This window comes from Penicillium canescens (assembly GCF_028828765.1).
Source record: "Penicillium canescens strain IBT 15451 chromosome Unknown utg000006l_segment0_segment0, whole genome shotgun sequence".
NCBI classification, from domain to species: Eukaryota; Fungi; Ascomycota; class Eurotiomycetes; order Eurotiales; family Aspergillaceae; genus Penicillium; species Penicillium canescens.
The window spans coordinates 3,203,033-3,227,553 of record NW_026703968.1 but is presented as its reverse complement, the minus strand read 5'-3'; the positions used below and the strand labels follow the sequence as shown (position 1 = coordinate 3,227,553).

The window sequence follows — 24,521 nt, the reverse complement described above, 5'->3', positions numbered from 1 at the left end:
ACGGAACTCCTCAGTGTTCAGACAGCGTTCCCAGGACCGCTAGCCCGTTGCTACGTCAGCAGGTAGGAGAAAGCGGATGCTTGGCTGGTGCCACCAGGGTTATTCAAGCTTCTCTACCTCGCCATATCGCCTTTGCCTGTATTCTTAACTCAAAACACTCAACAACTCATTGCCATCATCCCTCATATTCGAACCAACAAAAGCCTTCTAAGCAGCATGTTTTGTCCCCTTTCGCGAACTCAACTCGAGCGCCCAAAATCATGGTATGAATAGTAGGCACGAGAGGAGCCTTCCAAATGCTGACAAGGTCATGCAGATTACTATTCTTGACTGCCCAACAGAGATCCTTTGGATCATAGCCAGAACCTTGCAAGGAAGCGATATTTCTGCTCTTGCTTGTACACATTCAACACTCTATCCCAAGCTACTCCTAGCACTGATAAAATATAAGATTTGGCACCAAAAAAGTTCTGCGCTTCATTGAGCCGCCGAAACCAACAATCGCCCCTTTGCAAAGACCTTGTTTTCTTACCAAACAGACGTAGATGCAATGGTTGATAATTTCTCTCCTCTGATGACAGCTGCAAAATATGGTTCAGAGCTGGTCACCAGTCTCTTGCTGTGTAAGAGAGAGCCGTGCGTGAATACAAGAAACGCGAACGACCTGTGTGCATAGTGGTACGGCGTGGAGAAAGGGTCATTTGCGTTCGTGAACCGGCTCCTTCAACACCCTTGTGTAAAGATTGATTTTTCAAATTGTCAGGGCCAGACAGTGCTCTCGCTTGCTGTCTACCGAGGCAACAGAGAACTCGCAAGCGTACTACTCTCAAGAGGCGCCAACCCCGATATCAAGGACGTCAACGGATTCTCGCCATGGATCGAGGCATGCATCAGCAATAAGAACTCCATTAAAGATTTGGTCCTAGATTTCATTCCTATTCGCTGAATCCCCCCGAGATGGATTCAAAAGATAGCGTATCTGCTGGGAATGGATGCGAGGGTAGCTATCTTTACAGACACGGCCAAGCTTAGCTACCAACAAAGCAGGTGAGATTTGCCTCATGTCTGACAATGTTTTCCAACCAGAACATCTCACTGGCTGTATTTTATGTTATCTTACTCATTTTGAGAACGAGAACTAATAACACAAGACACAAGAGGGTACGCATATTGATTCGTAGATTGACTAATCATCACCTGTTGCCTTCACTCAATCGTACAATCTCAATAAGCTGCTTAGCTTCATACATGTGTATTTGAATTCAATCGAAGCGTACAGCGCACATTGAGAGCAGGGCGAAGGCAGTGATCGGGGCAAATCTATTGAGGTTAAGAGGGGCCGGAAGTATATGGCGATATCCGGCGGTAACAGTAATCGTAGTGAGTACTTTGCTAGTCAGTGAACGTGGATGATGTTTGGCTGTACCAAGAAAGATACCCCTAGCGATCTCCTCAGATGGAGCTGCAAATTGCCTCCAATTTCTGCACTCTGCACTATCTGCCGCAGAACGAAACATACCCGAATGTAATATCTCGCCAGCCGGCTGACAAGAGGAACTGATGTCGTCCGCAACCACGCATCACGACGTTCATATGCGCTTGAACTGTTGTAATATAAGGCTGGTGCAGACCAAGCCGCACCACCGGAATTAATCCCGAGTTGTCTATACAAAGAATCAAGTTGATTGAAAATCAGGATCAAGCTATCAGCTTGATCCTCTTGTCATGTATATAGCCTCATGTTTCCTTCTCAACGAACAATAAAATTAATTCCTCTGAATTAGATCATGGACGATTCTAGATTATGATAAGCAGTCTTGTTGGCCGCGTTAACCAGCATCTTCAATTCGCCCTCATCCCCCAATTGCTCGGACGGTTTGCTCTGATTGGTCAGCAGGTGACTCAAAAGGGCTTGGCGGTCAAGGCTTACGCGTAGTAGCATCTCCGGTGAATTGCATCTCTTCAACTCGTCAGGCAGACTCTTTACTTCGGCACTCCATGGGTATTGCGAAGGATTCTTCATGATCAGTCTCTCCACCACCTCCGCCACAGCAAACAGTTCCATTGTGGCTGCGTCCATCTCGGCTGCATCGATCTTGCAACTTTGTTCCACTCCCGCTGCCACATGGCTAATTGTCAGAATCTGTTTTTCCCGAGTTGTGGATGGGAATTGATAGGGACACTCCCACTTTTGTTCCGGACACTCCTAATTATGTAATATCCATGATTAGGTAGGGAATTGATAGGGACACTCCCACTTTTGTTCCGGACACTCCTAATTATGTAATATCCATGATTAGGTAATTGAAAACGTCATGTGATTGTATTGGAATTACCACAGCAACATCATTCTAAATGTCATACCATAGTATAGTATATTAAACGTATAAATCCCCAGCTCTCGCCTCCCTCTTTTCTTAGCTCCTCAAATCTCTGCCTCTCGGATTTTTCAGAAATGGAGCCCCCTACTGAGCAAATTTTTGATAGCAGAGATTTATTAATTGCCTCTGTCCGTCAGCATGCTCTCTCGCAAGGTTACGCTGTCACTACTATACGATCAATCACAGATAAGTACATCTATCTTGGTTGTGACCGTGGTGGCACGTATCGTGACCGAGTGAATGCTCCTGATGGAGCGAAACGAAGAACGACAACTACACGGCGGATTGGCTGTCCATTTAAGCTATACGGGAAAATGCTTTTTGATGATAAGTGGGAGCTACAGGTCCAAAACCGGAATCATAATCACACAGCTGATGATAATATGATCGGACATTCAGCTGCCCGTCGGCTCACAGAGGAGCAGCTTCAAAAGGTCCTACATCTATCGGAAATTGGATCTCCCCCTCGTGGCATCCTAGCTCTAATCAAACGAGAGCATCCTAATGTTTTAGTTACCCCTCGAGACATCTACAATGCGCGAAGTGCTTTACGAAGGCAAAAGCTCGGTAATAGTACTCCCCTTGAGTTTCTACTGAAGACTTTGAAGGAAAATCACTGGAAATATGCTATTAAGCAGGATAGCGAAGGACATGTCCTCTTTTTTATGTTTGCACACCCAGAGTCAATCAAGTATGCTAACCTATACAACAGGGTATTCGTCCTAGACTGCACCTATAAGACAAACCGATATCGTATGCCTCTATTGCATATTATTGGTGTCTCGCCATCAAATTCAACCTTTAGCGTTGCATTTTGCTTTATGCAGGATGAACAGGAAGAGAGCTATATTTGGGCTTTAAAGACTTTTTTCTCATTTCTCGACCCCCTCTCTTTCTATCCAGTTCTTTGTACAGATAGAGACCTTGCATTATTAGGTGCTGTCAAGGTCGTCTGTCCAGATTATCCCCATCTTCTTTGCATCTGGCATATTAACAAGAACGTAACGTCTAATACGAAGCAGCATTTTACGACGAACGCCGAATATCAAACATTTCAAAAATCATGGAATCAGCTAATTTATTCTACTACAGAGAACGACTACAATTCGAGGCTATCAGAGTTCGAGAAGCGATATCAGACCTCCCCTTCTCTTCGATATGTTAAGGAGACATGGCTAATTCATAAAGAAAAATTTATAGTTGCATGGACACAACAATGCCTACACCTCGGTAATTCTGCGACCTCTCGAGTTGAAGGCTCACATGCCTTTTTAAAAAGCACATCGGTGCTTCGACAGGGGATATGTTGATCGTATTTGAAAGGATTTCACAGGCTTTACAAACCCGGCATGCTACGCTTGAATATGATTTTAGACGAGATCAGATTGAGAGGCCAGTAGTAACCTTACATCAACTTTATACTAATATTGTGATCAGGACCTCCCGCTATTCGATACGACTAATTGGCGAGCAAGTTACAAAGGCTAGAAGAGCTACAAATCTTGCTCCTTTACCCCCTTGTACTAATACGTTCACAAGGACAATGGGTCTTCCTTGTGCCCATCGGATTACTAGTTTATTGGAGAGCAATAAAGCTATCCCATTGACAGATATCCACCCATTCTGGCGAACTGGGCTTTCTGAAATGGAATCAGAATACCTTCCTCTCTTAGAGCCTTTGATTCCTTTTCCAAAGCCTAAAAAGCGGAAGTGGGATCAATTGGAGCAGAAAGACAACAGCCAGACTATGAATAAACGGAAGAGGGCACCCTTTAAATGCACTGCATGTGGTAAAGTTGGGCATACACGAAGGTCATGTAAATAATACGGAGAATGAATACCAATACAATCACATGACGTTTTCAATTACCTAATCATGGATATTACATAATTAGGAGTGTCCGGAACAAAAGTGGGAGTGTCCCTATCAATTCCCTTGTGGATCTATGTAATTAGATAATACGGCTTTGTCATCCTGGATCTTAGTCAGCGCATCCCATTTTGTGTGTGCTGGGAAGATAGAAAATGAGAGAGACAGTGACACCGGAGGGAGGAGGCCATTGGTTGACCAAAGTACATCTGGTTACGTGATCAGAGAGAATCTCATGCTCACGTGATCCCGCCAGTTATGCTCAGATATCCACTCACCGACCCTGACACCACCGAACTCCGTGAGTAACAAAGTACCAGCACTCAAGACGGCGAATGCTCTCCCCTGGCCGCGCAGATATTGAATTCCTTCGAGGACCTATCGGGCATGAGCATCGTTTGGTTTTTCATGTCCACCCTTGAGAGTAGTACAGTGACTGGCCATAAGTTTGGACACCCTCCTTAGACCCACTTAGGTATTACATAATTTTCTGCCGGTTTTAACTTAAACCCTCATGCCATTTAATTAATACTGCGTATACCATCCCTCACTATCAATAATAGCTTGCACCCGATGCGGCATAGTCTCAGAGAGATGTTTTAGGTGCTCAAGGTTCAATCGGTCCCATGCAATCTGTGCTGTATCTATTAAAATAGCCTTTGTCTGCTCATTATTCCTCATATCAATGAGATCAGGCCGAAGCTTATAGATCTCTGCCTTTAACAACGCCCAGAGGTTCTCAATTAGATTTAAATCAGGCGAATGTGGCGGCCATTCCATTACCTCGAGCTCTAAGTCCCGTAGAGCTTCTCGGACGACGTGGGCCGTATGTGTTGGCGCATTATCCTGCTGAAAAATCGACCCTTCATTCGATATTAGGGTAGGTAGGATACGGAGGTATAGATCCCGGATAACGATGCTATTCACACCTCCACGCTCTGATTCCGGATCCCCGAATAGCGGAATCAAACCAGTTCGACGGGTAGCGCCCGAGAAAGCAGCCCAAAACATCTGCTTAACTTGCTTTCCCCGTTGTGGAAGGCCTTGAACTTGTCCAAGTTTTGGCTGGTCTTTTGGCCGAGTAAATGTCCATTCTCGACGGACACCAATTCCACGCTCCACCGTACATTCGTCAGACCAAAAGACGCGAGCCCAATCTTCGGGAGTAAAGTGTTGATAGCGAAAAGCCCATTGACGCCGTTTAAAGGCATGTTCCTCAGTCAAATAAGGTCGCCAGCTACATCGCCATTTCCGGAGGTTTTCAGCATTCAAAAGCCGTCGAATTGACTTTATTTTCACTTTATAAGAGACCTCAGTAAGAAGGTCTTCGTGTGTAACGCGAGGGTTCCCGTGGATTGAGTCTAAAAGGCGTACTTTATCGGCTTCATTAAGCTTCTTCGGTCGGCCAGAACGCGGCTTTGAGACACCGGCACGTCTTTCATGCTCTTTTTTAATCGTATACCGGATCCCCGATAGTGAAATCCAGGGGTATCTCTTATGGATACGTTTATAACCCCAACGAGCAGCCGTATGAAGCTCACAGATCCTCTCGCGTAAAGCAGGTGTAAGTTCTGAGCGTGGAGCCATAGTAAAAATAGCAGGTTTTGAAAGGTAGGCTTCATGAAATAGTATTATAAAATAGGTAGAATGGCTAAAATCGCGAGAAATAGCGACGCGTAGCTAGCGTGTCTCTCTAGGCGGTGTCGGCTATAAGGGAAAGCGGTATGAAAGTGGGTCTAAGGCGGGTGTCCAAACTTATGGCCAGTCACTGTACGTACCGGCCGAACAATTGCAGTAATCTCACCTCAGTGATAGTGCACCTTGATGCGAGGATGTGACTCACCGAGAGCTCTACTGGCTCCCAGACCAGAAATACCTGCTCCTCCCAACAATAGCACGCGCGTATTATCAATCCTTTTGACCCTGGAACCATGCTTATTTGGTCGAGCTTGGATCACCCGAAATTTGGGGGGCGACGGTGGGGGAGAGGAAGTGAGCGCGGGTGGCGCTGCCAAAAAAGGTGCTGGAGGAGGTTGTTCGTAGACGAAGTCGCAGTTTTCATAGGAGGTAGCAAGAAACCTATTCTCCACTACCGGAGGGTACCCTGAATAGCTAATGTTGTGAGGTGTATGAACTTGGGTAACGCATCTGACCAAATGAGAACTGATCTTGGGTGCCGATGTTGATCCGGAGTGGAGGCTTTGAATGGAGCCGCGACTTTCCCCAAGTATATTGGAAAGGACCTCACAGTGCTCCCCAACAATGAACTGTATATATGACGATGGCGATAATTGTCAGGACCCCGACCTGCCAGGTGCCTGATGGATGCCTGAGGGTATACGGCGAAGCCCTGGTCCTCGCATTGCGAGGGTAGCTGATCGCATGCATGGGCCAGGATGGCCGTGCATGTCGCTAAACACATTAGCTAATCGCACCATGTATTTATTGTGCTCGCTGGTCCTCGCATGGAGGACCAGCAATTAGTCTCTTAATACACCTGCACGTACATTCGCCGATAGACTCTACTTCCCGAACTCATACTGCTACCCTAGGACCTCGCAGGGCCCTAACAATAATGAAAATGATGGTTCGACCTTGCCGGGGAGTAGGATGGGCCTTTACTATTGAGGATTCGGGGGAGGGGAATGGGGCTTCTTTCTCGCTCTCAGAGCATTGTACGAGTGAGAGCCTCTAACTACACATGAGTTTAGGCCCTCATGCTCTCATTTCTATTGGAAGATAGCGTAGATGAACCAAACTTTGATCTTGCCTGAAACAGTTGGCCCGAGGTAGCCGCAACTGGCGTCAATGTGGACCTGAAGCATAAGCAGTTCCATGAAACAGGTCATATGGCTGATCCTTGTCTACAGGGGCCCGCAGAACCTAGCAGATCTGTTGTTTCCACGTCCAGCCGCATGGCCAACTTCTGTGTACATAAAATGCCAAGACATTCGTGGAAATTACTAGGGGTAATCTAACATTTAGGGCCATGATCGATCCATTCCCCTCATTTTTGACCTCTTTCATGATCTCATTCCCTCAGAGCTTTTTTATTAGACACCAAATGCATGATGATATACATGGACCCTGAACGGATTCCATTGCCCGTCTTCGCTGAACGTATCCAATAATCAGGTCGGAAGTTCTATAATCAAGTAGTAACTATCCGGCTTTCCGTGAAGAAATTCAACTTTCAAAACGACATTACATGGCTGAAAGCCAGAACTAAGGATTAAAATTCCAACGCAATCATGATTCAGACAATACCCGGCAGTGTTGAACGGGCATCTAACTACACAGGCATCAAAACGCTCAGGTACCACCCCAAGTGTTCGATTATGGATAAAATGACTCTGTATGTTTGCTCATCTTATGAGATCCAGTCAAAATCCCTCTAGGTTGCTTCCAGACGGCTAACGCCAAACTTCCGAGAAAAGAACAGTTGAGCCAACCGTATCCGTATTCACAGGGCCGTAGAGCTCAGTGGAGACCATTTGAAAGTTGAAATCGTGTTGCTAATGGTCATCTGTCTCCGCATGACCAGCACGCTACTCCAGCTCAGGACGCAGGAGTACGGTCCAGTTAACCTCTTCGATGTCATCAACAGAGCAGTACCACAGAGCAGAACCGCAGAACCGGTTCACCAGATGAGACACGAGTACAGCGGTTGCCAGCTACATGGAGCAAGCATGGCAGTCAGCTAAACTGACAGAGTGGTCATCTGTAATTCTGGAAATAAGCGAGTAGTCATCTTAGCCAGCGGTGATAGGGATAAAACACATGGTTCTTGAACAATATGTGAGAATTGAGGCTAGGTATGTGGAGCATTACATAAAGCATAACAATGTAGTTCTTACCAGTTCTGCTATCCAAATATTTTGCTGTTGTCCAATTCTTCCCTTGTCATTGTGACCTTCTTGTCTTGTTGGAATGTTCAATGCGCATATTGAGAGCCTGTTGTATTTTCGGGCAACACTTTATCTTGTCAGATGTTGCTCATTAAGGATCCAGACATGATGGGTACACACGTAGCTTTCTATCGTCCTTGAAGACTCTCCGAATACAGAAAATCCATGATAGGGTTTCTTTGTCTTCCTTGGTTATTTCGATTTTTCTCCAGGAAGTGCAAAAATCCCTAAAGCGAACATGACCGTGTTCGTAGAATATGTAAAAGAGAACTCCTTTTATCTCTTTGAGATGTTAGTGAGTGTAAACATCAGCTTCCACACGCACATACCAGGGCCATGCAACTTGCCAGCACTCGCGTATCTGACGCTTTCCGGCCACCAGCTTGGTCTCTCCTCATATGCTGACCATTTAGCGTTTCTCATGATAGCAGCCCACTTATAAAGAAGGTCTCGACACATTCTTGCCCTGAGGCTGTTGAAGCCAGCTTGGTAAAGTTCTTTCAGTGTTCGAGGGGGTGAGAGTGACGTTCGCGAGCGCACTCGGCGAAAGAGCGCCAGCATTGCCTGCTCTGCTATGATGGTATCCTTCCCCTTAGCGTTGCTGACTAGCTCTGAAGATATATTATCAGTATTGCTTTTGACAGATCCCGGGCTACATACCATTTCCACTGTTATTGATTTCCGTATGCTCCGCAGCATTTGCACCAGAAATTGCGAGGCCGTCGGTATGATTTACCACAGCCAAAGTAGTACGCAATATTGGATCGAACTTCGAAAGGATATCTGGAATGAATTGCGAGAACTTGATTTGATGTGTAACCGGCTTTTCATCAAGACCAGTTATTGCGCCTGTTATCGAGAATGCTCTTCGCCATGTTAATAGACGGAAAAAATCCATAGAATGCAGACTCACACGCAGTTATTGCTGGTACCGTTATTAGTTTGGAGTATCTCTGGCAACGGATTGAAAACATACTTATTCTGGAAAATTACCCTTAGCCACCCAACGGTCGGGTTTTCACTTAAGCACGTGGCCACGCATGACTGTTCCAGCAATTCATGAATCACTCCGGATTTCCGATAAAGCTTTTGCTTTGTCAGTTCCACAAGGGCACTGCATTCGGGATACCATCTGTTTATAAGCATGGTTTCACTCAGGGTAATCAAGATAATCAAGTCACCTACTTCCACATTCCTTCAACGAAGCTGAATCTTTGCCACTTCATATAGAAAGAAAATCCTTTCAGGTCTGCCCGAGGTCCATCATAGGCCGGGCTTGCATCGATAATCCGACAGAACATATTGTCATTAATATGAGACTTGTCCACGGGGCAGGTGGATCCCTCGTTCGTCGTGTTGGGGGTGCTAGAGGGTTGTTCGTGCGTTTGCTTAGTCGCTTCGATGGGGGCGGGGTCTTGCGGTTCTGGTGATTTGGTGTAATCTGTGGGTAGTGTCCTGGCGCTTCTGTGTTCTCCGCCATCAGAGACCGAGGGTGGAGCTGACGACTGGTATTCCGATGTCGAGGTAACAGGAACATATTCATTCTGGGGTCTTCAAGCAGGAATATGTTAGTGGGCTACTGAGGATCGCTGTAGTGGGTGATATTCCCCCAGTCTCTAATCCTGACCTGTCTCTTGGGTATAAGACATGCGGGCACTCGCTGTATGCCTGCGAATCTTCACGGCATTGTCTTTTATTGATCTCATTGGCATTCGTGGGGCTTGGCTCAGGCCTGACAAAGCTCGCTGCAATAGTTTCACTGTTATCCGATTCGAGGGATAGGCATGACTGGACATGCTGGTTTTGCAAATTGTTGCTAAAGCTGAGATTGCGAACCCCACTTTGATTGGTCCATGGGGTCGAGTGCCTGCAATTTGTACCTGCTCGAGAGCATCGCAGGCAAGGGTATTCTCCAGATATTCTAGAACTGAAGGAAGTACAGGCCCTCACAAGATTCCCTATGGTGGTCAGCACGGGCCCAGAGCATCTTGGTTGGTAGTTTCATACCAGTCTTTGTCGCCTTGTTGCATGGTGTGCGTTTCCGTCGAGATTTCAGCTTGGAACCCTGTAGGGTCACATCTTTTATATCATCGGTCGATTCGTTTCCGTGGTAGGGAGGATATAATCGCACCTGGGGATCGTAGTCTTGGTAATGCATGCTGATGGGAAAAGAAACGTTGATAATTCCGCGGTCACCGAAGTCCCGTAGGTCTAAGGGTGGATATGCTGAAGGCTTTGACTCGATAAAGATGGGAATTGTCCAATTCTCTAGCTTATTTGTGGAGGATCAGCATTGCATCGGTAACCTGAACGGAAGGCTCATCGTACACTGTTGGCCCTGACCAGCCAGGAGGTCTACTATATCGGGGAATTCGTAGCTTTTCAGAGGGAGATCGGTGAAGTTGGCTGATGATTGAGGGTATATCTGAGGTCTGGAAAATTGTGTGCTAGACACGGACTGAGAGCCAGCGTTTTCTGAGGCGGTTTAGTAAGGATGGTGAGGTGTAGGCATGGCGGAAGTTGATGGAAAAAGAAAGACTGGATGGTGGCTGCTTTTAATATGAGTGAGAGAGCAGCTGCAGGAAATTCACTAGCCGTGAACTAAGCAATGGTTGCATGCATGGTCAACATAAGACCGCTGGTGGTTTGGCGCACAAGCAGTGCTCCCGCGAGGATTCGGTGCCACAGAAGCAATAGTCATTTGAAGGGGCCTGTAGACCTGTCTTCTTTGGCTCGCTCTGCTTCACTTTCCAAGCCAATAAATATTGCTTTCCCCTGGCGTGAATCAAGGTTTGGTTAGGATCGAAAGCTTTGTTTATTCCCGGTGGTCTTTTTCTATTTCATTCTGCATCAAGAACCGGTGTTCTAGCTCTTACATTTCTCTCACTTTCTAGTTTCTCCAGATGAATTCACTCTGCGTCACGGAATCTAGGCTTCCACATAGGAAAGCTTAAGGTGCTCGCTGCTTTTCATCAGTTCAACACGATAAGGCCTATCAAGACATTGACATTAACCGCCGTATGACAGCAAACAGGACTGATGATTTTATTCCACCTGAGTTAAGTGACGACATTTTTCATTTTGATAAGCCTGAATTGGGTGAGCGAGAGGGTTTACATGCTCCGCTTGCGCACCACTAACTACTATCTCTAATCAGCTTGAGCATCCCGGAGTCTTATGCTCTTTGCGGAAACCGTAGGCGAGCTACGTTGACAACGAAGTAGTCCTCGGGAAATTACGAGTACGAGACGAGTGGGTCATAATATTAAGAAATGTTTCACTGGAGCTGAAGGAATCAACAAGATGTAACAGTGATGTTTCGTCTTTGAGACAGTTGTACCAGCTTTGTATTCATTGGAAACAGGAAGTTGCAGAAAAGCAAAACAATTGCGGGCGACGACTGGCGGTGGGTTTTAAAAGGCTACCAGCGCCAAAGTGTCCCATTACAAAAATGCCTCCAACAGCGGGGCAAGCCACCATTGCGCTGGGATTCATCCCCAATCTCGCTTGTTTGACCTGCTTTGGGACTAATGCCTGAACTCTAGTATCCCACCGAGTTCGCACGTCCAATTATGGATTGTGGTAAAGAATTCCAAATTCGCTCATGCTTCATATCGGGCGATTTTTCAAGTTGGACAAATGGAGGTGATCTAGCATTAATGGAATCGAAAATCCCTGAGCAGGTTTAACTGGAGACCTGAAATGGTTGGGCACCGAATGAAATCACTGGGCCTTTCCAGCCCGTTCCTTTCATGTACTTCCTCCCTAGCTCAACTGGTTACGGTCAGCGTTTATGCTTTGCGCTCCTCGTACCACGGAAATATTATGTATCGGGCCGATAACTTTATTTGTGGGGCGAATCGGACGGATGAGGGGCGAAGACACTAGAGACTATTCCCCGAACTCTATTATGACACATGCTAGTCTATTTTCGGTTTTAGCACCGTTCAGTGGGTGTAAGGGTGCAATACGATGGGCCACTGGCCCGCAACGCCGAAGTAACTGGATGGGTTTCACAAAGCACATAGTTGGATGTATGCGGCTCTAGAGTGAAGCAAATTGAACTTTTCGTCCTCGGCCATTCCGTCCAATGCCTGCCGGCCCACCACCAGGCACGCGGCGTAACTCAGGCAGCGAGATTGTTCGATTCGTTGAGTCACGGCTGATCTTTTCACGAAGTTCAAGCCCTAAAAAGGCTTCGACAAAGCTTGTCAACTTTGCACTAGGAAAAGGCAAGGTCCGCTGCTGACGTTTCACCTCCACTTTCGCTTTGCTTTGGAGGACTCTGACAGGCTGACAAGTTCAACCAGAGCCCGCCCCTAAGTACGTTATCACCTCCAAGTTTCTCCGTATTTATGATCCCGAGAAAGTGGAACGGAGGAGATATCCGGGATGAGCAGGAATAGAACAAAACGGAATGCCCGAACCTCTGCTAGCAACCACATTTTTCCGCAAACAGCGATCAAGACTAACGACGTCTCTAAGCGTGGCAAGAAGAAGACCAGACTGCTGTGGGTTTTTATTATCTTTTCGCATCTCTCACGCGCTAGATGATGAGAACGTCAAAAGATAGTGCTTATCTCCCGAGAGAGATCATTCTCCTCACGGCGGAGAATCTCAACCCTCGTGATCAATTATCACTCTTACGCGCCGTTCCTGACCTCGCCCGAGTCTTGACGTTCCGACACACTTCTGTTCAGGATGAAGAAGGAAATACAATCTTGCACCTTCTCGCAGAAGAAGCTGAGGGCAGACTGAAAGAGCTGCTATTAGCGAAAAGTAGTACTCAAGTGGACCTGAAGAACAAGAACGGTCAAACGCCACTCTCTCTCGCAGCTCTGTATGGACGTGAAGCGGTGGTAAAGCTGCTTCTGGAGCGAGACGATGTGGAGGCGGACTCGAAGAACAAGAATGGTCAGACGCCACTGTCTCTCGCAGCTCTGTGTGGACGTGAAGCGGTGGTGAAGCTGCTTCTGGAGCGAGACGATGTGGAGGCGGACTCGAAGAACAAGAATGGTCAAACGCCACTTTTTCACGCAGCTGAGTGTGGACATAAGGAAGTGGTGAAGCTGCTACTGGAGCGAGACGATGTGGAGGCGGACTCGAAGGATAAGTACGGTCGGACACCACTGTCGTGTGCTGCTTTGAATGGACGTGAAGCGGTGGTGAAGCTGCTTCTCGAGCGAGACGATGTGGAGACGGACTCGAAGGATAATGGTGGTTTGACACCGCTGTGGTACGCAGCTCTGTTTGGACATGAAGAATTGGTGAAGCTACTGGTTGAACGAGATGATGTGGAGGCGGACTCGAAGGATAATAATGGCCGGACACTACTATTACGGGCAGCTGAGTGCGGACGTGAAGCAGTGGTGAAGCAGCTTCTGGAGCGAGATGATATTGACGCGGACTCGAAGGACAATGAGGGTCGAACACCGCTATCGTACGCAGCTTGGGATGGACGTGAAGCGGTGGTGAAGCTGCTTCTGGAGCGAGACGATGTGGAGGCGGACTCGAAGGATAATGATGGCCGGACACCACTATCGTTTGCAGCTGGAGGTGGACATGAAGCGGTGGTGAAGCTACTGGTCGAGCGAGATGATGTGGAGGCAGACTTGAAGAATAATTACGGTCGGACACCACTGTCGTGTGCTGCTTTGAATGGATATGAAGCGGTGGTGAAACTGCTACTGGAGCGAGACGATGTGGAGGCGGACTCGAAGGATAATTATGGCCGGACACCACTATCATTTGCAGCTGGGGGTGGACATGAAGCGGTGGTAAAGCTACTGGTTGAGCGAGATGATGTGGACGCAGACTTGAAGAATAAGTACGGTCGGACACCACTGTCTTATGCGGCTGGGTCAATGTCTTTTGTAACTGAGTATGAACGTGAAGCGGTGGTGAAGCTACTGGTTGAGCGAGATGATGTGGAGGTGGACTCGATGGACAATAATCATCGGACACCACTATTATGGGCAGCTGAGTGTGGATATGAAGAAGTGGTGAAGCTACTGGTTGAGCGAGATGATGTGGAGGCGGACTCCAAGGATAAGTGCGGTCAGACACCTCTGTCGTGTGCTGCTTTGAATGGATATGAAGCGGTGGTGAAACTGCTACTGTGGCGAGATGATGTGGAGGCGGACTCAAAGGATAATGAGGGTCGTACACCGCTATCGTACGCAGCATGGGGTGGACATGAAGCGGTGGTGAAGCTACTGGTTGAGCGAGATGATGTGGAGGCAGACTCGAAGAATAAGTACGGTCGGACACCACTGTCTTATGCGGCTGGGTCACTGTCTTTTGCAACTGAGTATGACCGTGAAGCGGTGGTGAAGCTACTGGTTGAGCGAGATGATGTGGAGGTGGACTCGATGGACAATAATCATCGGACACCACTATTATGGGCAGCTCGGAATGGAAATGAGGCGATGGTGGAGCTTCTCAACTCCCTGTCATAAATACCCAGCAGAAATCCAAGCAAATATTTGAGAGGATGATCAGGCTCCAGAATAGCAGGAGATGATACCTGGCGTAACGTTCCAAGTGAGAAGCGATGTAGGCTCATGGCTTAGTGGAGAGACGCAACCACTCTGAGGATATTGCTGCCGCTGAGCCTGTTCCTGCCGATTGGCCTGATGCTACCGATTGGCCTGATGCTGCTATCGACGAGCCTGCTGCTGCTGAGGACTCCCCGGATAAATTCCGTCCGACCGAAGTTTCGCTTGAAGATGTAGCTCTATATCAGAACTGGAAGAGCATGTCCTCAAAGAAGAGGGCTAAACGAACACGAACTCTTGTAGCAAGGGGTCTTCCAATCCCAGGGAAGGATGGCACAATTTCCATCTTCGTGGTGTGACGTTTTCTGTTTCGAATATTTTCATTGTTCTTCATATTCGCTGAATTTTGCCGGAAATGACAGCTATTAGTTCGCTCGACAATGTCTGTTGGCCATTCTGCGAATGGCGCCCTTGTTTGCCACGATGCTTGCCTTGGTGTAGGCGACTGAGATACAATCACGCGTGGCGAATTTCAGTCAAAGACCATTGTCTTTCTTGCTAATGATGGGTTACAGTATGTGTCCTTCAGCAGATCGAGACACCTCAAATACAGATTCCATGTTCTGACCCAGTCTAAAACTTAGTGGTGTTGCTATTCTGGCAACAAAGAGAAATGTGCTTCAGTGGAAATCCGTACCCGACACTCACGCCTGTAGAGCAGGAAATAGGGAACTTTGAAAATGAAGGCACGGGTGCCTGTCCTAATTGAGGCCTGTTGAAGCCATGCATTCGTTTAGCCACCGTTGTTTGTCCCCCTTGGTTGATGACACCTAGGACCTGTGAAGTTCCAAAAGCTAGTCAAGGTGCAGAGCAAAGAATACCTCGCAATTCCAATTATAATGCGCTTAAGAGCCAGGGCCGCATTTTTTTGCTGGGTAAATTATCATTTCCTCAATTCGCCGCTCGACCAAGCCATATACATAATCCATGTCAGATTTAGGAGTGAAAAGTGATGTTGAAAGCATTCAATATACGATATAGTGCATAAACAGGGAGTTCCAGAACGGCGAGATTGCGTCTAGTCCAGCTGAGCCTGCGAGGTCCTCCTTGGCTGCTTTGTGGTCCTCGGAAGGTTTGAAGCTCGTAAGGTCGCAGATACTGTTATAACTCGCTCTTGTTCTAATATGAATGAGTAAGAGCATGATTCTCTTTTACCTTGAACTTAACTAGAGTAAGTATTTCTGCTTCGCCGTGCTCGGTAATCCTCTACAGATAGCAGGGCTTTTATCTCAGACGCCGTCTCATTACTGCCTCCAGAAATCAGGTGGAAACTAAATCCACTAGGCTTGATGCGTTTGATATCGATTTCCTTAGGCTTGATGTCTTTCACGGCTGAAGTCTAAGAAAAGGGAGATTTTCCTTGCTTATGCGCACTTTCCGTCTCTGTCCGTATAAACAGCGAACAGATATCCATAGCCGTATCCAGATACAAACATGGACATCTTCATCGTCATTATCAAGAATCGGTCACGCTCCTGTTGACGGTTGCATCAGTGCTAGGAATTCATCTCTTAACCCTAGGAGTTCTCTTACTCCCGGGGCCCCCTGAAGCGCTTTTGGGAGCAAAGAAACAGCCTCTAGGAGCCACGTAGCCCCCAGGAAACCCGATGTAGCTTCTGGGGTCTGGTATCCCTACCTCGGGGAATCAAAGCCGCGTTCCTGTTGACGACTTGTTGGTTCCTGGGGCGATGATTTGGCCTTCTGGGGGTCGTCCAATGACGCAAATTTGTGAGCAGGGTTGGTGAAAGTGTTTTGTGAGAGCCTCCGCGATCTCGGAAGCAGTATAGTGACTCTAGGGCCCTAAAGTAGGCTCCCAGGGGCTCCACAGCTCCCAGATCTTGTCAATGTATTCCCAGAGCCAGTTTCGTATTCAGTCAGGAACGTTTGTGACGGTTCATGGATGCTTGGGTTTTACCACTACGCCATCTGGCCAAAAAGGCACAATGTTTGGTCAGCGACCAAACACCCAAGCTACTATATATGCTCGATCTCTGACAACGTTGAGTGAAGATCCCAGGGGTAAACATCGCTTTCCTAGAATTAGAAATAGCCCGGGACCTAAAGAGGATTTCCTAGGGGATAGACACCTCCTAGAAAATGCTTTGAGGTTCCCAGAGTCAATATTTTGATTCCCAGGGTCAAGCTAACAAGCAGACAGATTTGTCAATTGCTCCAGCCCCACGAGTTGCGTTTTCTGCCAACAGTCTCCGCCTTTTGTGAGACGGCTCCACTGAGATGAACCCGTGTTTTTTTTGTCATCGCTGGTAAGGTAACTATGTCAGATTCGAATTGAGCGACGCAGCCAGTAAATTTTGACTAAGGTCTAGTGGTGTCCAGCACTTGCAAAGATGAACGGCCGCCTTGTAATCTGAAGTCTAAACAATTGGGATCTCATTTCTTGCTAGGCTTGCTTCAAAATCTATATCAATGCTATGGCCACAGCTGCTGATCACGATGCCGATGTCGGTCACGTGCACTCACGTGTGATTGGCCGTCTCTTGTTCTATTTCCATCTTACCTCGCCTGCACCCTACGATCACCCACGCAGAGTGGAGAGTCGTGCCGACCGGCGAAGCGGTGCAGGGGTGGATGGGTCTCCCGGTAGATGAGTTCCTGCTAGTCTGGCTGAGCGAAGGGGCCCACCATCGGGAGATGGATCGCTTGCCGCGTGGACGGAATATGTCTCGGCATCCGACGAGGGGATTCGTAAGGGGCGAATGATGGCATCTAGGGCTCCTTCGTTTCGGCTGCGGTCATCAGTATCTTGGTCGTCTCAGAAATAAAGTCATCCACACTTACCACACACAGCATGACGTGCCAAACCCTGTATCTCGCTTTTCCAACCATTCTTCGGCGCACGACAGATGACAGAGCGATGTGCACTGACCGCAGTGCAAGATCACGCTCTCGTCCGCATGGTCTTCATCCTCGGTCTGGCAGAACACACAGTAGATGCTGTCGACGTGGATGCTGTCGACCGCTTGGCTCGGCGTGAGACTCTGCAGCGTCAAGTCTTGGACACCCGCCCGGATATTAGTTGCCGATGAGAGGATGGCTGGTCGGGTCGGCGAAACGCGCCATGGAACATTGTTCGTCCGCAGCGTTGCAGAAGTCACAAATGGATTGAATGGCTGCACTGGCTCGGGGTTGGTTGACAGGGGCACCGGTGGTGGTGATGACCGGGTGTTGTCTGATGCAGGGCGTCGCCTGCAGGCTGACGATGTCTGACGCTGGCCCCGATGTACAATGACTGATGGAGAGGCCATTCTGGAGCCATGTGGTACTCGCGCCTGGTTGCGGACGGCGGCTTCATACCACTGCTGGCCAACTTGGTCGGCCTGCCGTTGCCGGTGCCATCTCGCGCAGAGGAAGTCTCTGGCGATATCACAGAGCTTCGACTGCAACGATAACAACTCAAATGGCTCTCTGGCGAGAGTGGTCAACTTTTGATGGCCGATCTTGGTGTCTTCAACTTTGATCGAGTTTTTGCACGGCTCGCCTTTTTTCGTCGTCCCGCAACAAGAGCCAGGACGGCCATTGGGGCTGACCTCTATCTCACAAACAAGAAACGGATTCCAAGGCAGCATGGTAGTTATTGAGGTGGTCGTCAAAGGCAGAAAATGCTTCGGATTGTGGTGGTGTAGGGCCATCACTGCGGCGTTTCCTCGCCAGCTTTATATGCCATCGCCGTGGGCTCCTTACCTACATGGCTGCGTGGCTGGCATGGAACACTTCCTTGAAACAGTCGGTACGTCGAAGAATGCATTCACACGCAGTATGCGCCGTATACAGCCGGTCAGTGGCCTGCATGAAGGGATATCATTCCAGACCACTGCTGCAATCAGCTGCACTTTTGACTATCCATCGCGGTGACCACGCCTTAGCGAACAGACTGACTACTGCGGTGAGCAGCGAAGTCGACAAATGCTGCGTTAGATTCTGGGTTTCCTATGAATTTCGAAGTGCGTGATAGGTTGTTATTTGTTCTTATGGCGCTAGGGGCGAGATGTGGGTACGTAGAGATAGATTCGGTTCCCAGGCCATCGACACACTACCAGGAACAGTTTTGGCGTTCCCAGGAGCTAGACCCCACAGATTCTCCAACTCCGCCTGAACATTGTTGTCAAGGCTTTGTGATTGCTACGCACCTCTCAGCGGACTGACAGACTACACTCATAGCTGACCATGGAATTTGGCTGAGGTGAGTATATAAAGGCCTCCCATATCCTACTTTCACAACTCTCACCTCACCCCCATCTACATTTCGTTAGCTCAATCCGCTGTCCCATCATGGTCTGTTCAATTCGTTCTTACGGAGGTTACCGATGAGCTAATACATTACAGCCAAACATCAGGGACCTGCCCAACGAGCTTTTGCTGGGGATTGTGTCGTATTTGGACGGTAGTGCATTATTTGCCCTCGCAAAATCATGCAAAGACTTTGATTTTAAACTGCAGCCCAGCATCTGGAAATACAACATCAAATTTCAGAACAGCAATCTGTTGCACTTGGCCGTCAAATACGACAACATTGGTCTTGCGGAGGCTTTGCTCCAGCACAACGCCAACATCAATGCATTTTACCGAGGCAAAACTCCTTTAATGAGGGCGCTGAAATTCTCTTCCGCTGCTGTGCGTGACCTCTTGCTCAGTCGTGGAGACCTAGACATCAACATTCAAAATCAAGCGCGGGAGAGCGCCCTGTGGTATGCTATCCACTACGGAAATCTTTCCGCCGTCAAAAGTGTCTTAAATCAACCCAACGTCCAGGTGGACATCAAGCACAAACACAGCCGAACGGCGCTCCACCTAGCAGTCTCCGCAGGCCGAATAGGGTTCGTGCATCTGCTACTTTCTAGAGGCAGCGACCCTGATCTACAGGACGATTCGGGCCACTCGCCATGGGACTGGGCATGTCGCTTCAATAGACCCGTGATGGAAATGATTTTTTCAAACGATCCGATGGCCAAGGTGTTTCTTGGTACCAAATCATCACAAGAGGCTGAGCTACCTCTTCACCAAGCAGTGGCCTATGGGTCAGTAGATGTTGTCAAACGGCTTCTCGGACAAAAGGGCCCGAGTTTGGACATCCAGAACCGGAATGGTTGTACGCCGCTCCATCTCGCCATTCAAAGCGATCGCCTAGAAATGGTCAATTTGCTCCTAAGTCACCCCCGTGCCAACGTGAACTGCAAAGACAAAAATGGCAATACGCCACTTTGGCTGTCGACTTACTCGTCATGCGACGAGATAACCGAAAGGCTGTTGGCCGAGAAAGACATCAACGTCAATTTTGTTGGAGGCCGCGGGAGTTTCGAGATGCTGTCTACATCTCTCCACCACGCCGCGGCCAGGTTGGATACTGTGCTCCTACGACGGCTACTTGCGGTGCCAGGGATCAGTCTGAATCTCTGTGTTGGAGGCCACTCTCCATTCTCCGTGGCCGCATATCACGGACGCAAGAACACGGTTGCTTGTCTGTTAAGTGTGCAGGGCGTGGAGATCAATGGAATGGATGTAATAGATCCGCCCATTTGTCGAGCGGTTGCACATGGCCATCTCGATGTGGTAAGACTCTTGGTGCAGCAAGACGCACGTCTTAACATCAATGAAAGCACGATCGCAACTCACGACACTGCTCTCTGCATTGCCGCCGCTTGTGGTGAATTGGAGATGGTCCAGGCACTACTAAGCCATAATCGGATTGATGTGAACCTCAGGAATCAATGTTCTGAGGATCCATTGATGTTGGCGGTCAGGGGCGGGCATTCCTCGATTGTTAATGCACTTGTGGTCAATCCGAGACTGACATACTTCAGTTTGGCAAAATCCCTGCATCTAACAAGGAACGATTGCATCCAGGGGGCCATTCGAAGCAGAATGGAAGATGCCAACACTCCGCAAAGATTGCTGAAGCGGTCTCCGGGGAGAAGGTTTGGTGGTCTGGAAGAGCTGGCGACATCTACTTCGGGTAGCTGTCGTGATGCAATGCGGGACGGCCGAGTTAATCGACACTTTCTCCGCTAGCTACACTGCCCACATTGTCACTGGATCCGTAGTTTTTTTGTTTATAATATATTGGGGTAATAAAAGCGACACTAGAACATGAGGGATTATTCGCAGAACATTCCACGAACCCTATGCTATTCCAGATGTAAGCTACTTTCCATGCGGTAATTCTCTCTCAATTACAATGTTGTCATATTATTGCCAAGTTGAAGAAGTAATCATGAATATGCAACCCTTCACTCTTCTCTTGCGTTGTCCAAAAACCCTGATAGATTGAGTCTGCAAGGGTGATCCCAGTCATCGAGGATCCTAGTCAATCGACCCCGAGATGATTCCAATGCCTGCTCAAAGAAGCGCAGCCGAGACAGCTGCTTGTCGTGGCGCAGCTGAAGTCCGTCCCTTTCTTGAGTCAGGTGTGTGCTAGCTTCCTTCAAGATCTGATTGCTCTGCTCTAGCTTCTGGCCATCGATGTGTTTGGACACGCACGACTCCCATAGGCGTCGATAGAGTCCGACAATTCGACCTGCTGGAAAGGCAAACTTGGGATCGTCGCGTTCAAGGTCTGCTAGCACATTCAAAATAGGTTGAAAGGGCTCGGTCGCCAAGCTATGTCTTGTTTCTGCTTCCTCTTGCGAGGGAGAGAGCTGCGACGGTCAGCAAGAGCATTGGAAGCTGAGCCGCTTTACTTACCAGTGGAGGGACATGATCAGAAGCCTCCTGCGAATTCTCTTTTTCAGAAACGATTGGCAATGCAGTGGGCTGTTGTTCTCCTTTTTTTCCTGGTCTGGCGTACTGTTAGGGGCATCCATCTTGATCGCAGGGGAAAGTCGAGTATCTGGGCAATAGCATGTCCACTAATTCTTGGAGGCTTTTATAGACTAGAGGACATCGGTGGCTAGGTACTCAGTCTCATTTCACCATGAAAGTTAATCAGCGTAGTCAGCTTTTCAATCGCTTTTCAATCTCAGCACTCTGTTAGCAGTCCGCTTAATGATGGTGCTGGTGATCAGTCTCGTGGTGTTGATGGTTGGTGAATGTGCCTCATATTAGTGGCTTCCGGTGATGAACGGTCCAAAAGATATATATTCAATCACAACGCATTTTCCACATTCGTTTGAGAGCTCAGAAATTCCAAAAGTAAATAGAGTAAAACTTAGAGGATTGAAAAAGAAAATCGAAAAAACAAGGTATCCATCTCAACCATGATCACAAGTTCAAAAGTTGACTCTCGTCAACAAGGACGGCCAAGCTTCAACGGGTTGACGGGTCGAGTACGTACCCGCGCCCGCGCACGACCGTGGTCTGACGCTTTCCGCAGCCTAGACGAACAGAACCACACACAGCTCAGACAACCCACACTCGAGCGAGGCCAGAAAATTTCCGTCTTCCTTAGATGAAAATGTGAGCGCTCTTGGTAAAATCAAAGAATGCACAGCTTCCGTTGCCTCAATATTAAGACCGTAGATTCAACGGTGACCCAACGTTTCTTAACCGACTCACTTTGACTCATTTTCAACATGACTTTAGCATGTTTTCTCGATGAGCATCTAAGATTGCACCACGAATTTCGCTGCTAATAGTTGCGGTAGAATGAAGGCATGGGTTGCAACAGGCCTCCCTTAAGATAGACATCGTGTTCAACGTTTGCTCTCTAGTAGAGCCCGCGTGCTACAGGATCCGAGAACCTATAAATACGTCCTCTTCCCCCAGCAATTTGTTCTCCATTACCATCACTTGGCTATGCAAAGTCGAGCAGGTCTTCGATTCCTGATAAGTTCTTCCCTTTGACCTACTGGAATTTTACTGTATTGACATCTACAGTTACATCGTGGACCGACAAGCTAGAAAGTGCTTGTGAGACGCGACGACCACCAGGTCCACTATGTCACTCATGCCAGCCGATCAAAGAAGCAGATTTGGGTTAGCTAGTCAAAGTACCTATGCGAACATCTGTCCACCATAGCAGCCGACCACTGTCCGCTCCTGAATATACCGATGCAGAAGAGCGGTCGAGGTAAGTCTGTCTCCGCGCGACCCTATCCGAGACTAGACTGACTTCAAAGACGGTGCGAAACAAAGATCCATGCATTCCATCCAATATACACCAGCCACGGTGCCCTTTCCCGTGTCGTCTTTCAGAACATGTGAGTCATGCATTGCCTTGCCGATCGACAAGCTAACGATGGACAGGAAACCGTTGACAGCGCACCAGACCGAGTCCGAACCAGCTCTCCGTCAGTGCTCCGCGCAGGGTCATGGCTTACACGCCATTTCTGGCCCCTATCACTTCAAACCATGCAACATGTCCTATGTGAAATACTGCAACTAAGGCCGCGGGCAAACAACAGGACGCATAAGCTCCGGACGTTCGTTGTCCACGACGAGGTGAGTGTAATATCACGCCTCCTGCTGCGCCGGGTCCGATGATTTTTCTCAACTCTGTGCCGGAGACACAAACACCACTGACATCTCTATGCCATTGCAGGAGCAGCCAGCCCATCGCCAACCGCGACAATTCTTGTGGCGAGTAACCTATTCCCGCCGAGTCAGATAAGACCCAGGGCCCAACGCGCCATCGCGTCTTCCCCTCCTCACCGCCTTCACACCATGAACAGCGGAGTGCCTCAACCTCTCGCTGTCTGCACGAAGCTGTCTCCTAATACAACTGTACAATTTTTTATCACACGTGAGTTCGTCATGCGCCTTTGCCGTGTTGTGAACTTGTCGGTTCATCCAGCGCGGCTTCTCGAAGCGACAGCCGGAGAGTGTGACGAACCTGGATACAACATGGCATATTGGTGACTGCATCGCAGAACTGATTTGGCAGTGATCTACTTGGTAAGCAGGTATGATCACGAATATTGTTGATTATCTGTCTCAAGCATACACTCGGATTCTTCACGAACGGCGTAAAGTACAACACCTTGTCCAACTGAATCAACACTTGCTGACTCGGGTCTCACCACAGGAAGACGCCGTCAGATTCCCATCACCCGAATGCAAAGCGAGCAAATCTCTTATCTGCTCGACCTCCCCTACATCAATACCATCTATGCTTTGTTTCTTCCACATGACTACTGGTGGCATCGACGAGTCGCTACCTCGACCTTCTCCCAGTCGATTTGGTTCATCAGATCATGCGTTGGTATGCCTACCTGATGCAGACCCAATGGAGCGCATAGCAGTGTCTGTCTCCCGGCATTTGAACCCTCTCATAGAATGGCCTACTTGCGGCTTGGATCCCTGGCGTCCAGTGGGTGACCATCGTTGTCCTCAGACGGCATCTAGCGTCTTTCGAGCCTGAAACCCCTAAGAAACCGGGAGAAGCCAATGCTTTGTCTAGCTAGAGCCATATTTTCGTGCTGGCGAGGTTGTTAGTCGGGACTGCTTGCATGGAGAAGGTGAGGCAAAAGTCCCGTCATTTCTACCCGAATCAACTAACAATAGCCAGTCAGCTTCAAATCGATGGACAAGGAGGATGGCCAAACGATTGAGAGGACCCATGACCCAAGAACCACGCCTGATAGAGTCCCCCTGATTCCTCTTCCTCTCCTTGTTGCTCAGCTTATCGACATATTCGAGCGAGCGGGAACCACTCGGACATACACGGAGCTGCATGCTATCAGGATTGTTTGCTTTTCCCTGTTAGACAGAAGCTTGGCGATTTCATTCCTAAGCCTGTGCTTTTCTATCCAAGCCCGAGCACTACGTGCAAAGCCCATACACCTTGAATGTCAGAGCAGCTGGAGGTCAGTCAAGTTATCCAGTTCCTTCGTCCATTGAGACCGTCGTCTAA

General features: G+C 48.4%; 2 protein-coding genes across 2 annotated transcripts; one reads left to right on the top strand and one right to left on the bottom strand.

Moving 5' to 3' along the window:
• Nucleotides 1–1,780: 1,780 nt before the first annotated feature.
• On the bottom strand, nucleotides 1,781–2,065 carry N7446_010066 (uncharacterized protein; the record flags this gene model as incomplete). Its single annotated transcript, XM_058518811.1, has 2 exons — nucleotides 1,781–1,882; nucleotides 1,931–2,065. 2 exons carry the CDS (start codon nucleotides 2,063–2,065, stop codon nucleotides 1,781–1,783), a joined length of 237 nt encoding a protein of 78 aa, XP_058369599.1.
• A 12,613-nt stretch (nucleotides 2,066–14,678) lies between these two features.
• N7446_010065 (uncharacterized protein) lies at nucleotides 14,679–15,015 on the top strand (the record flags this gene model as incomplete). Its single annotated transcript, XM_058518810.1, is given in 2 exon segments — nucleotides 14,679–14,702; nucleotides 14,719–15,015. 2 exon segments carry the CDS (start codon nucleotides 14,679–14,681, stop codon nucleotides 15,013–15,015), a joined length of 321 nt encoding a protein of 106 aa, XP_058369598.1.
• Nucleotides 15,016–24,521: the final 9,506 nt, after the last annotated feature.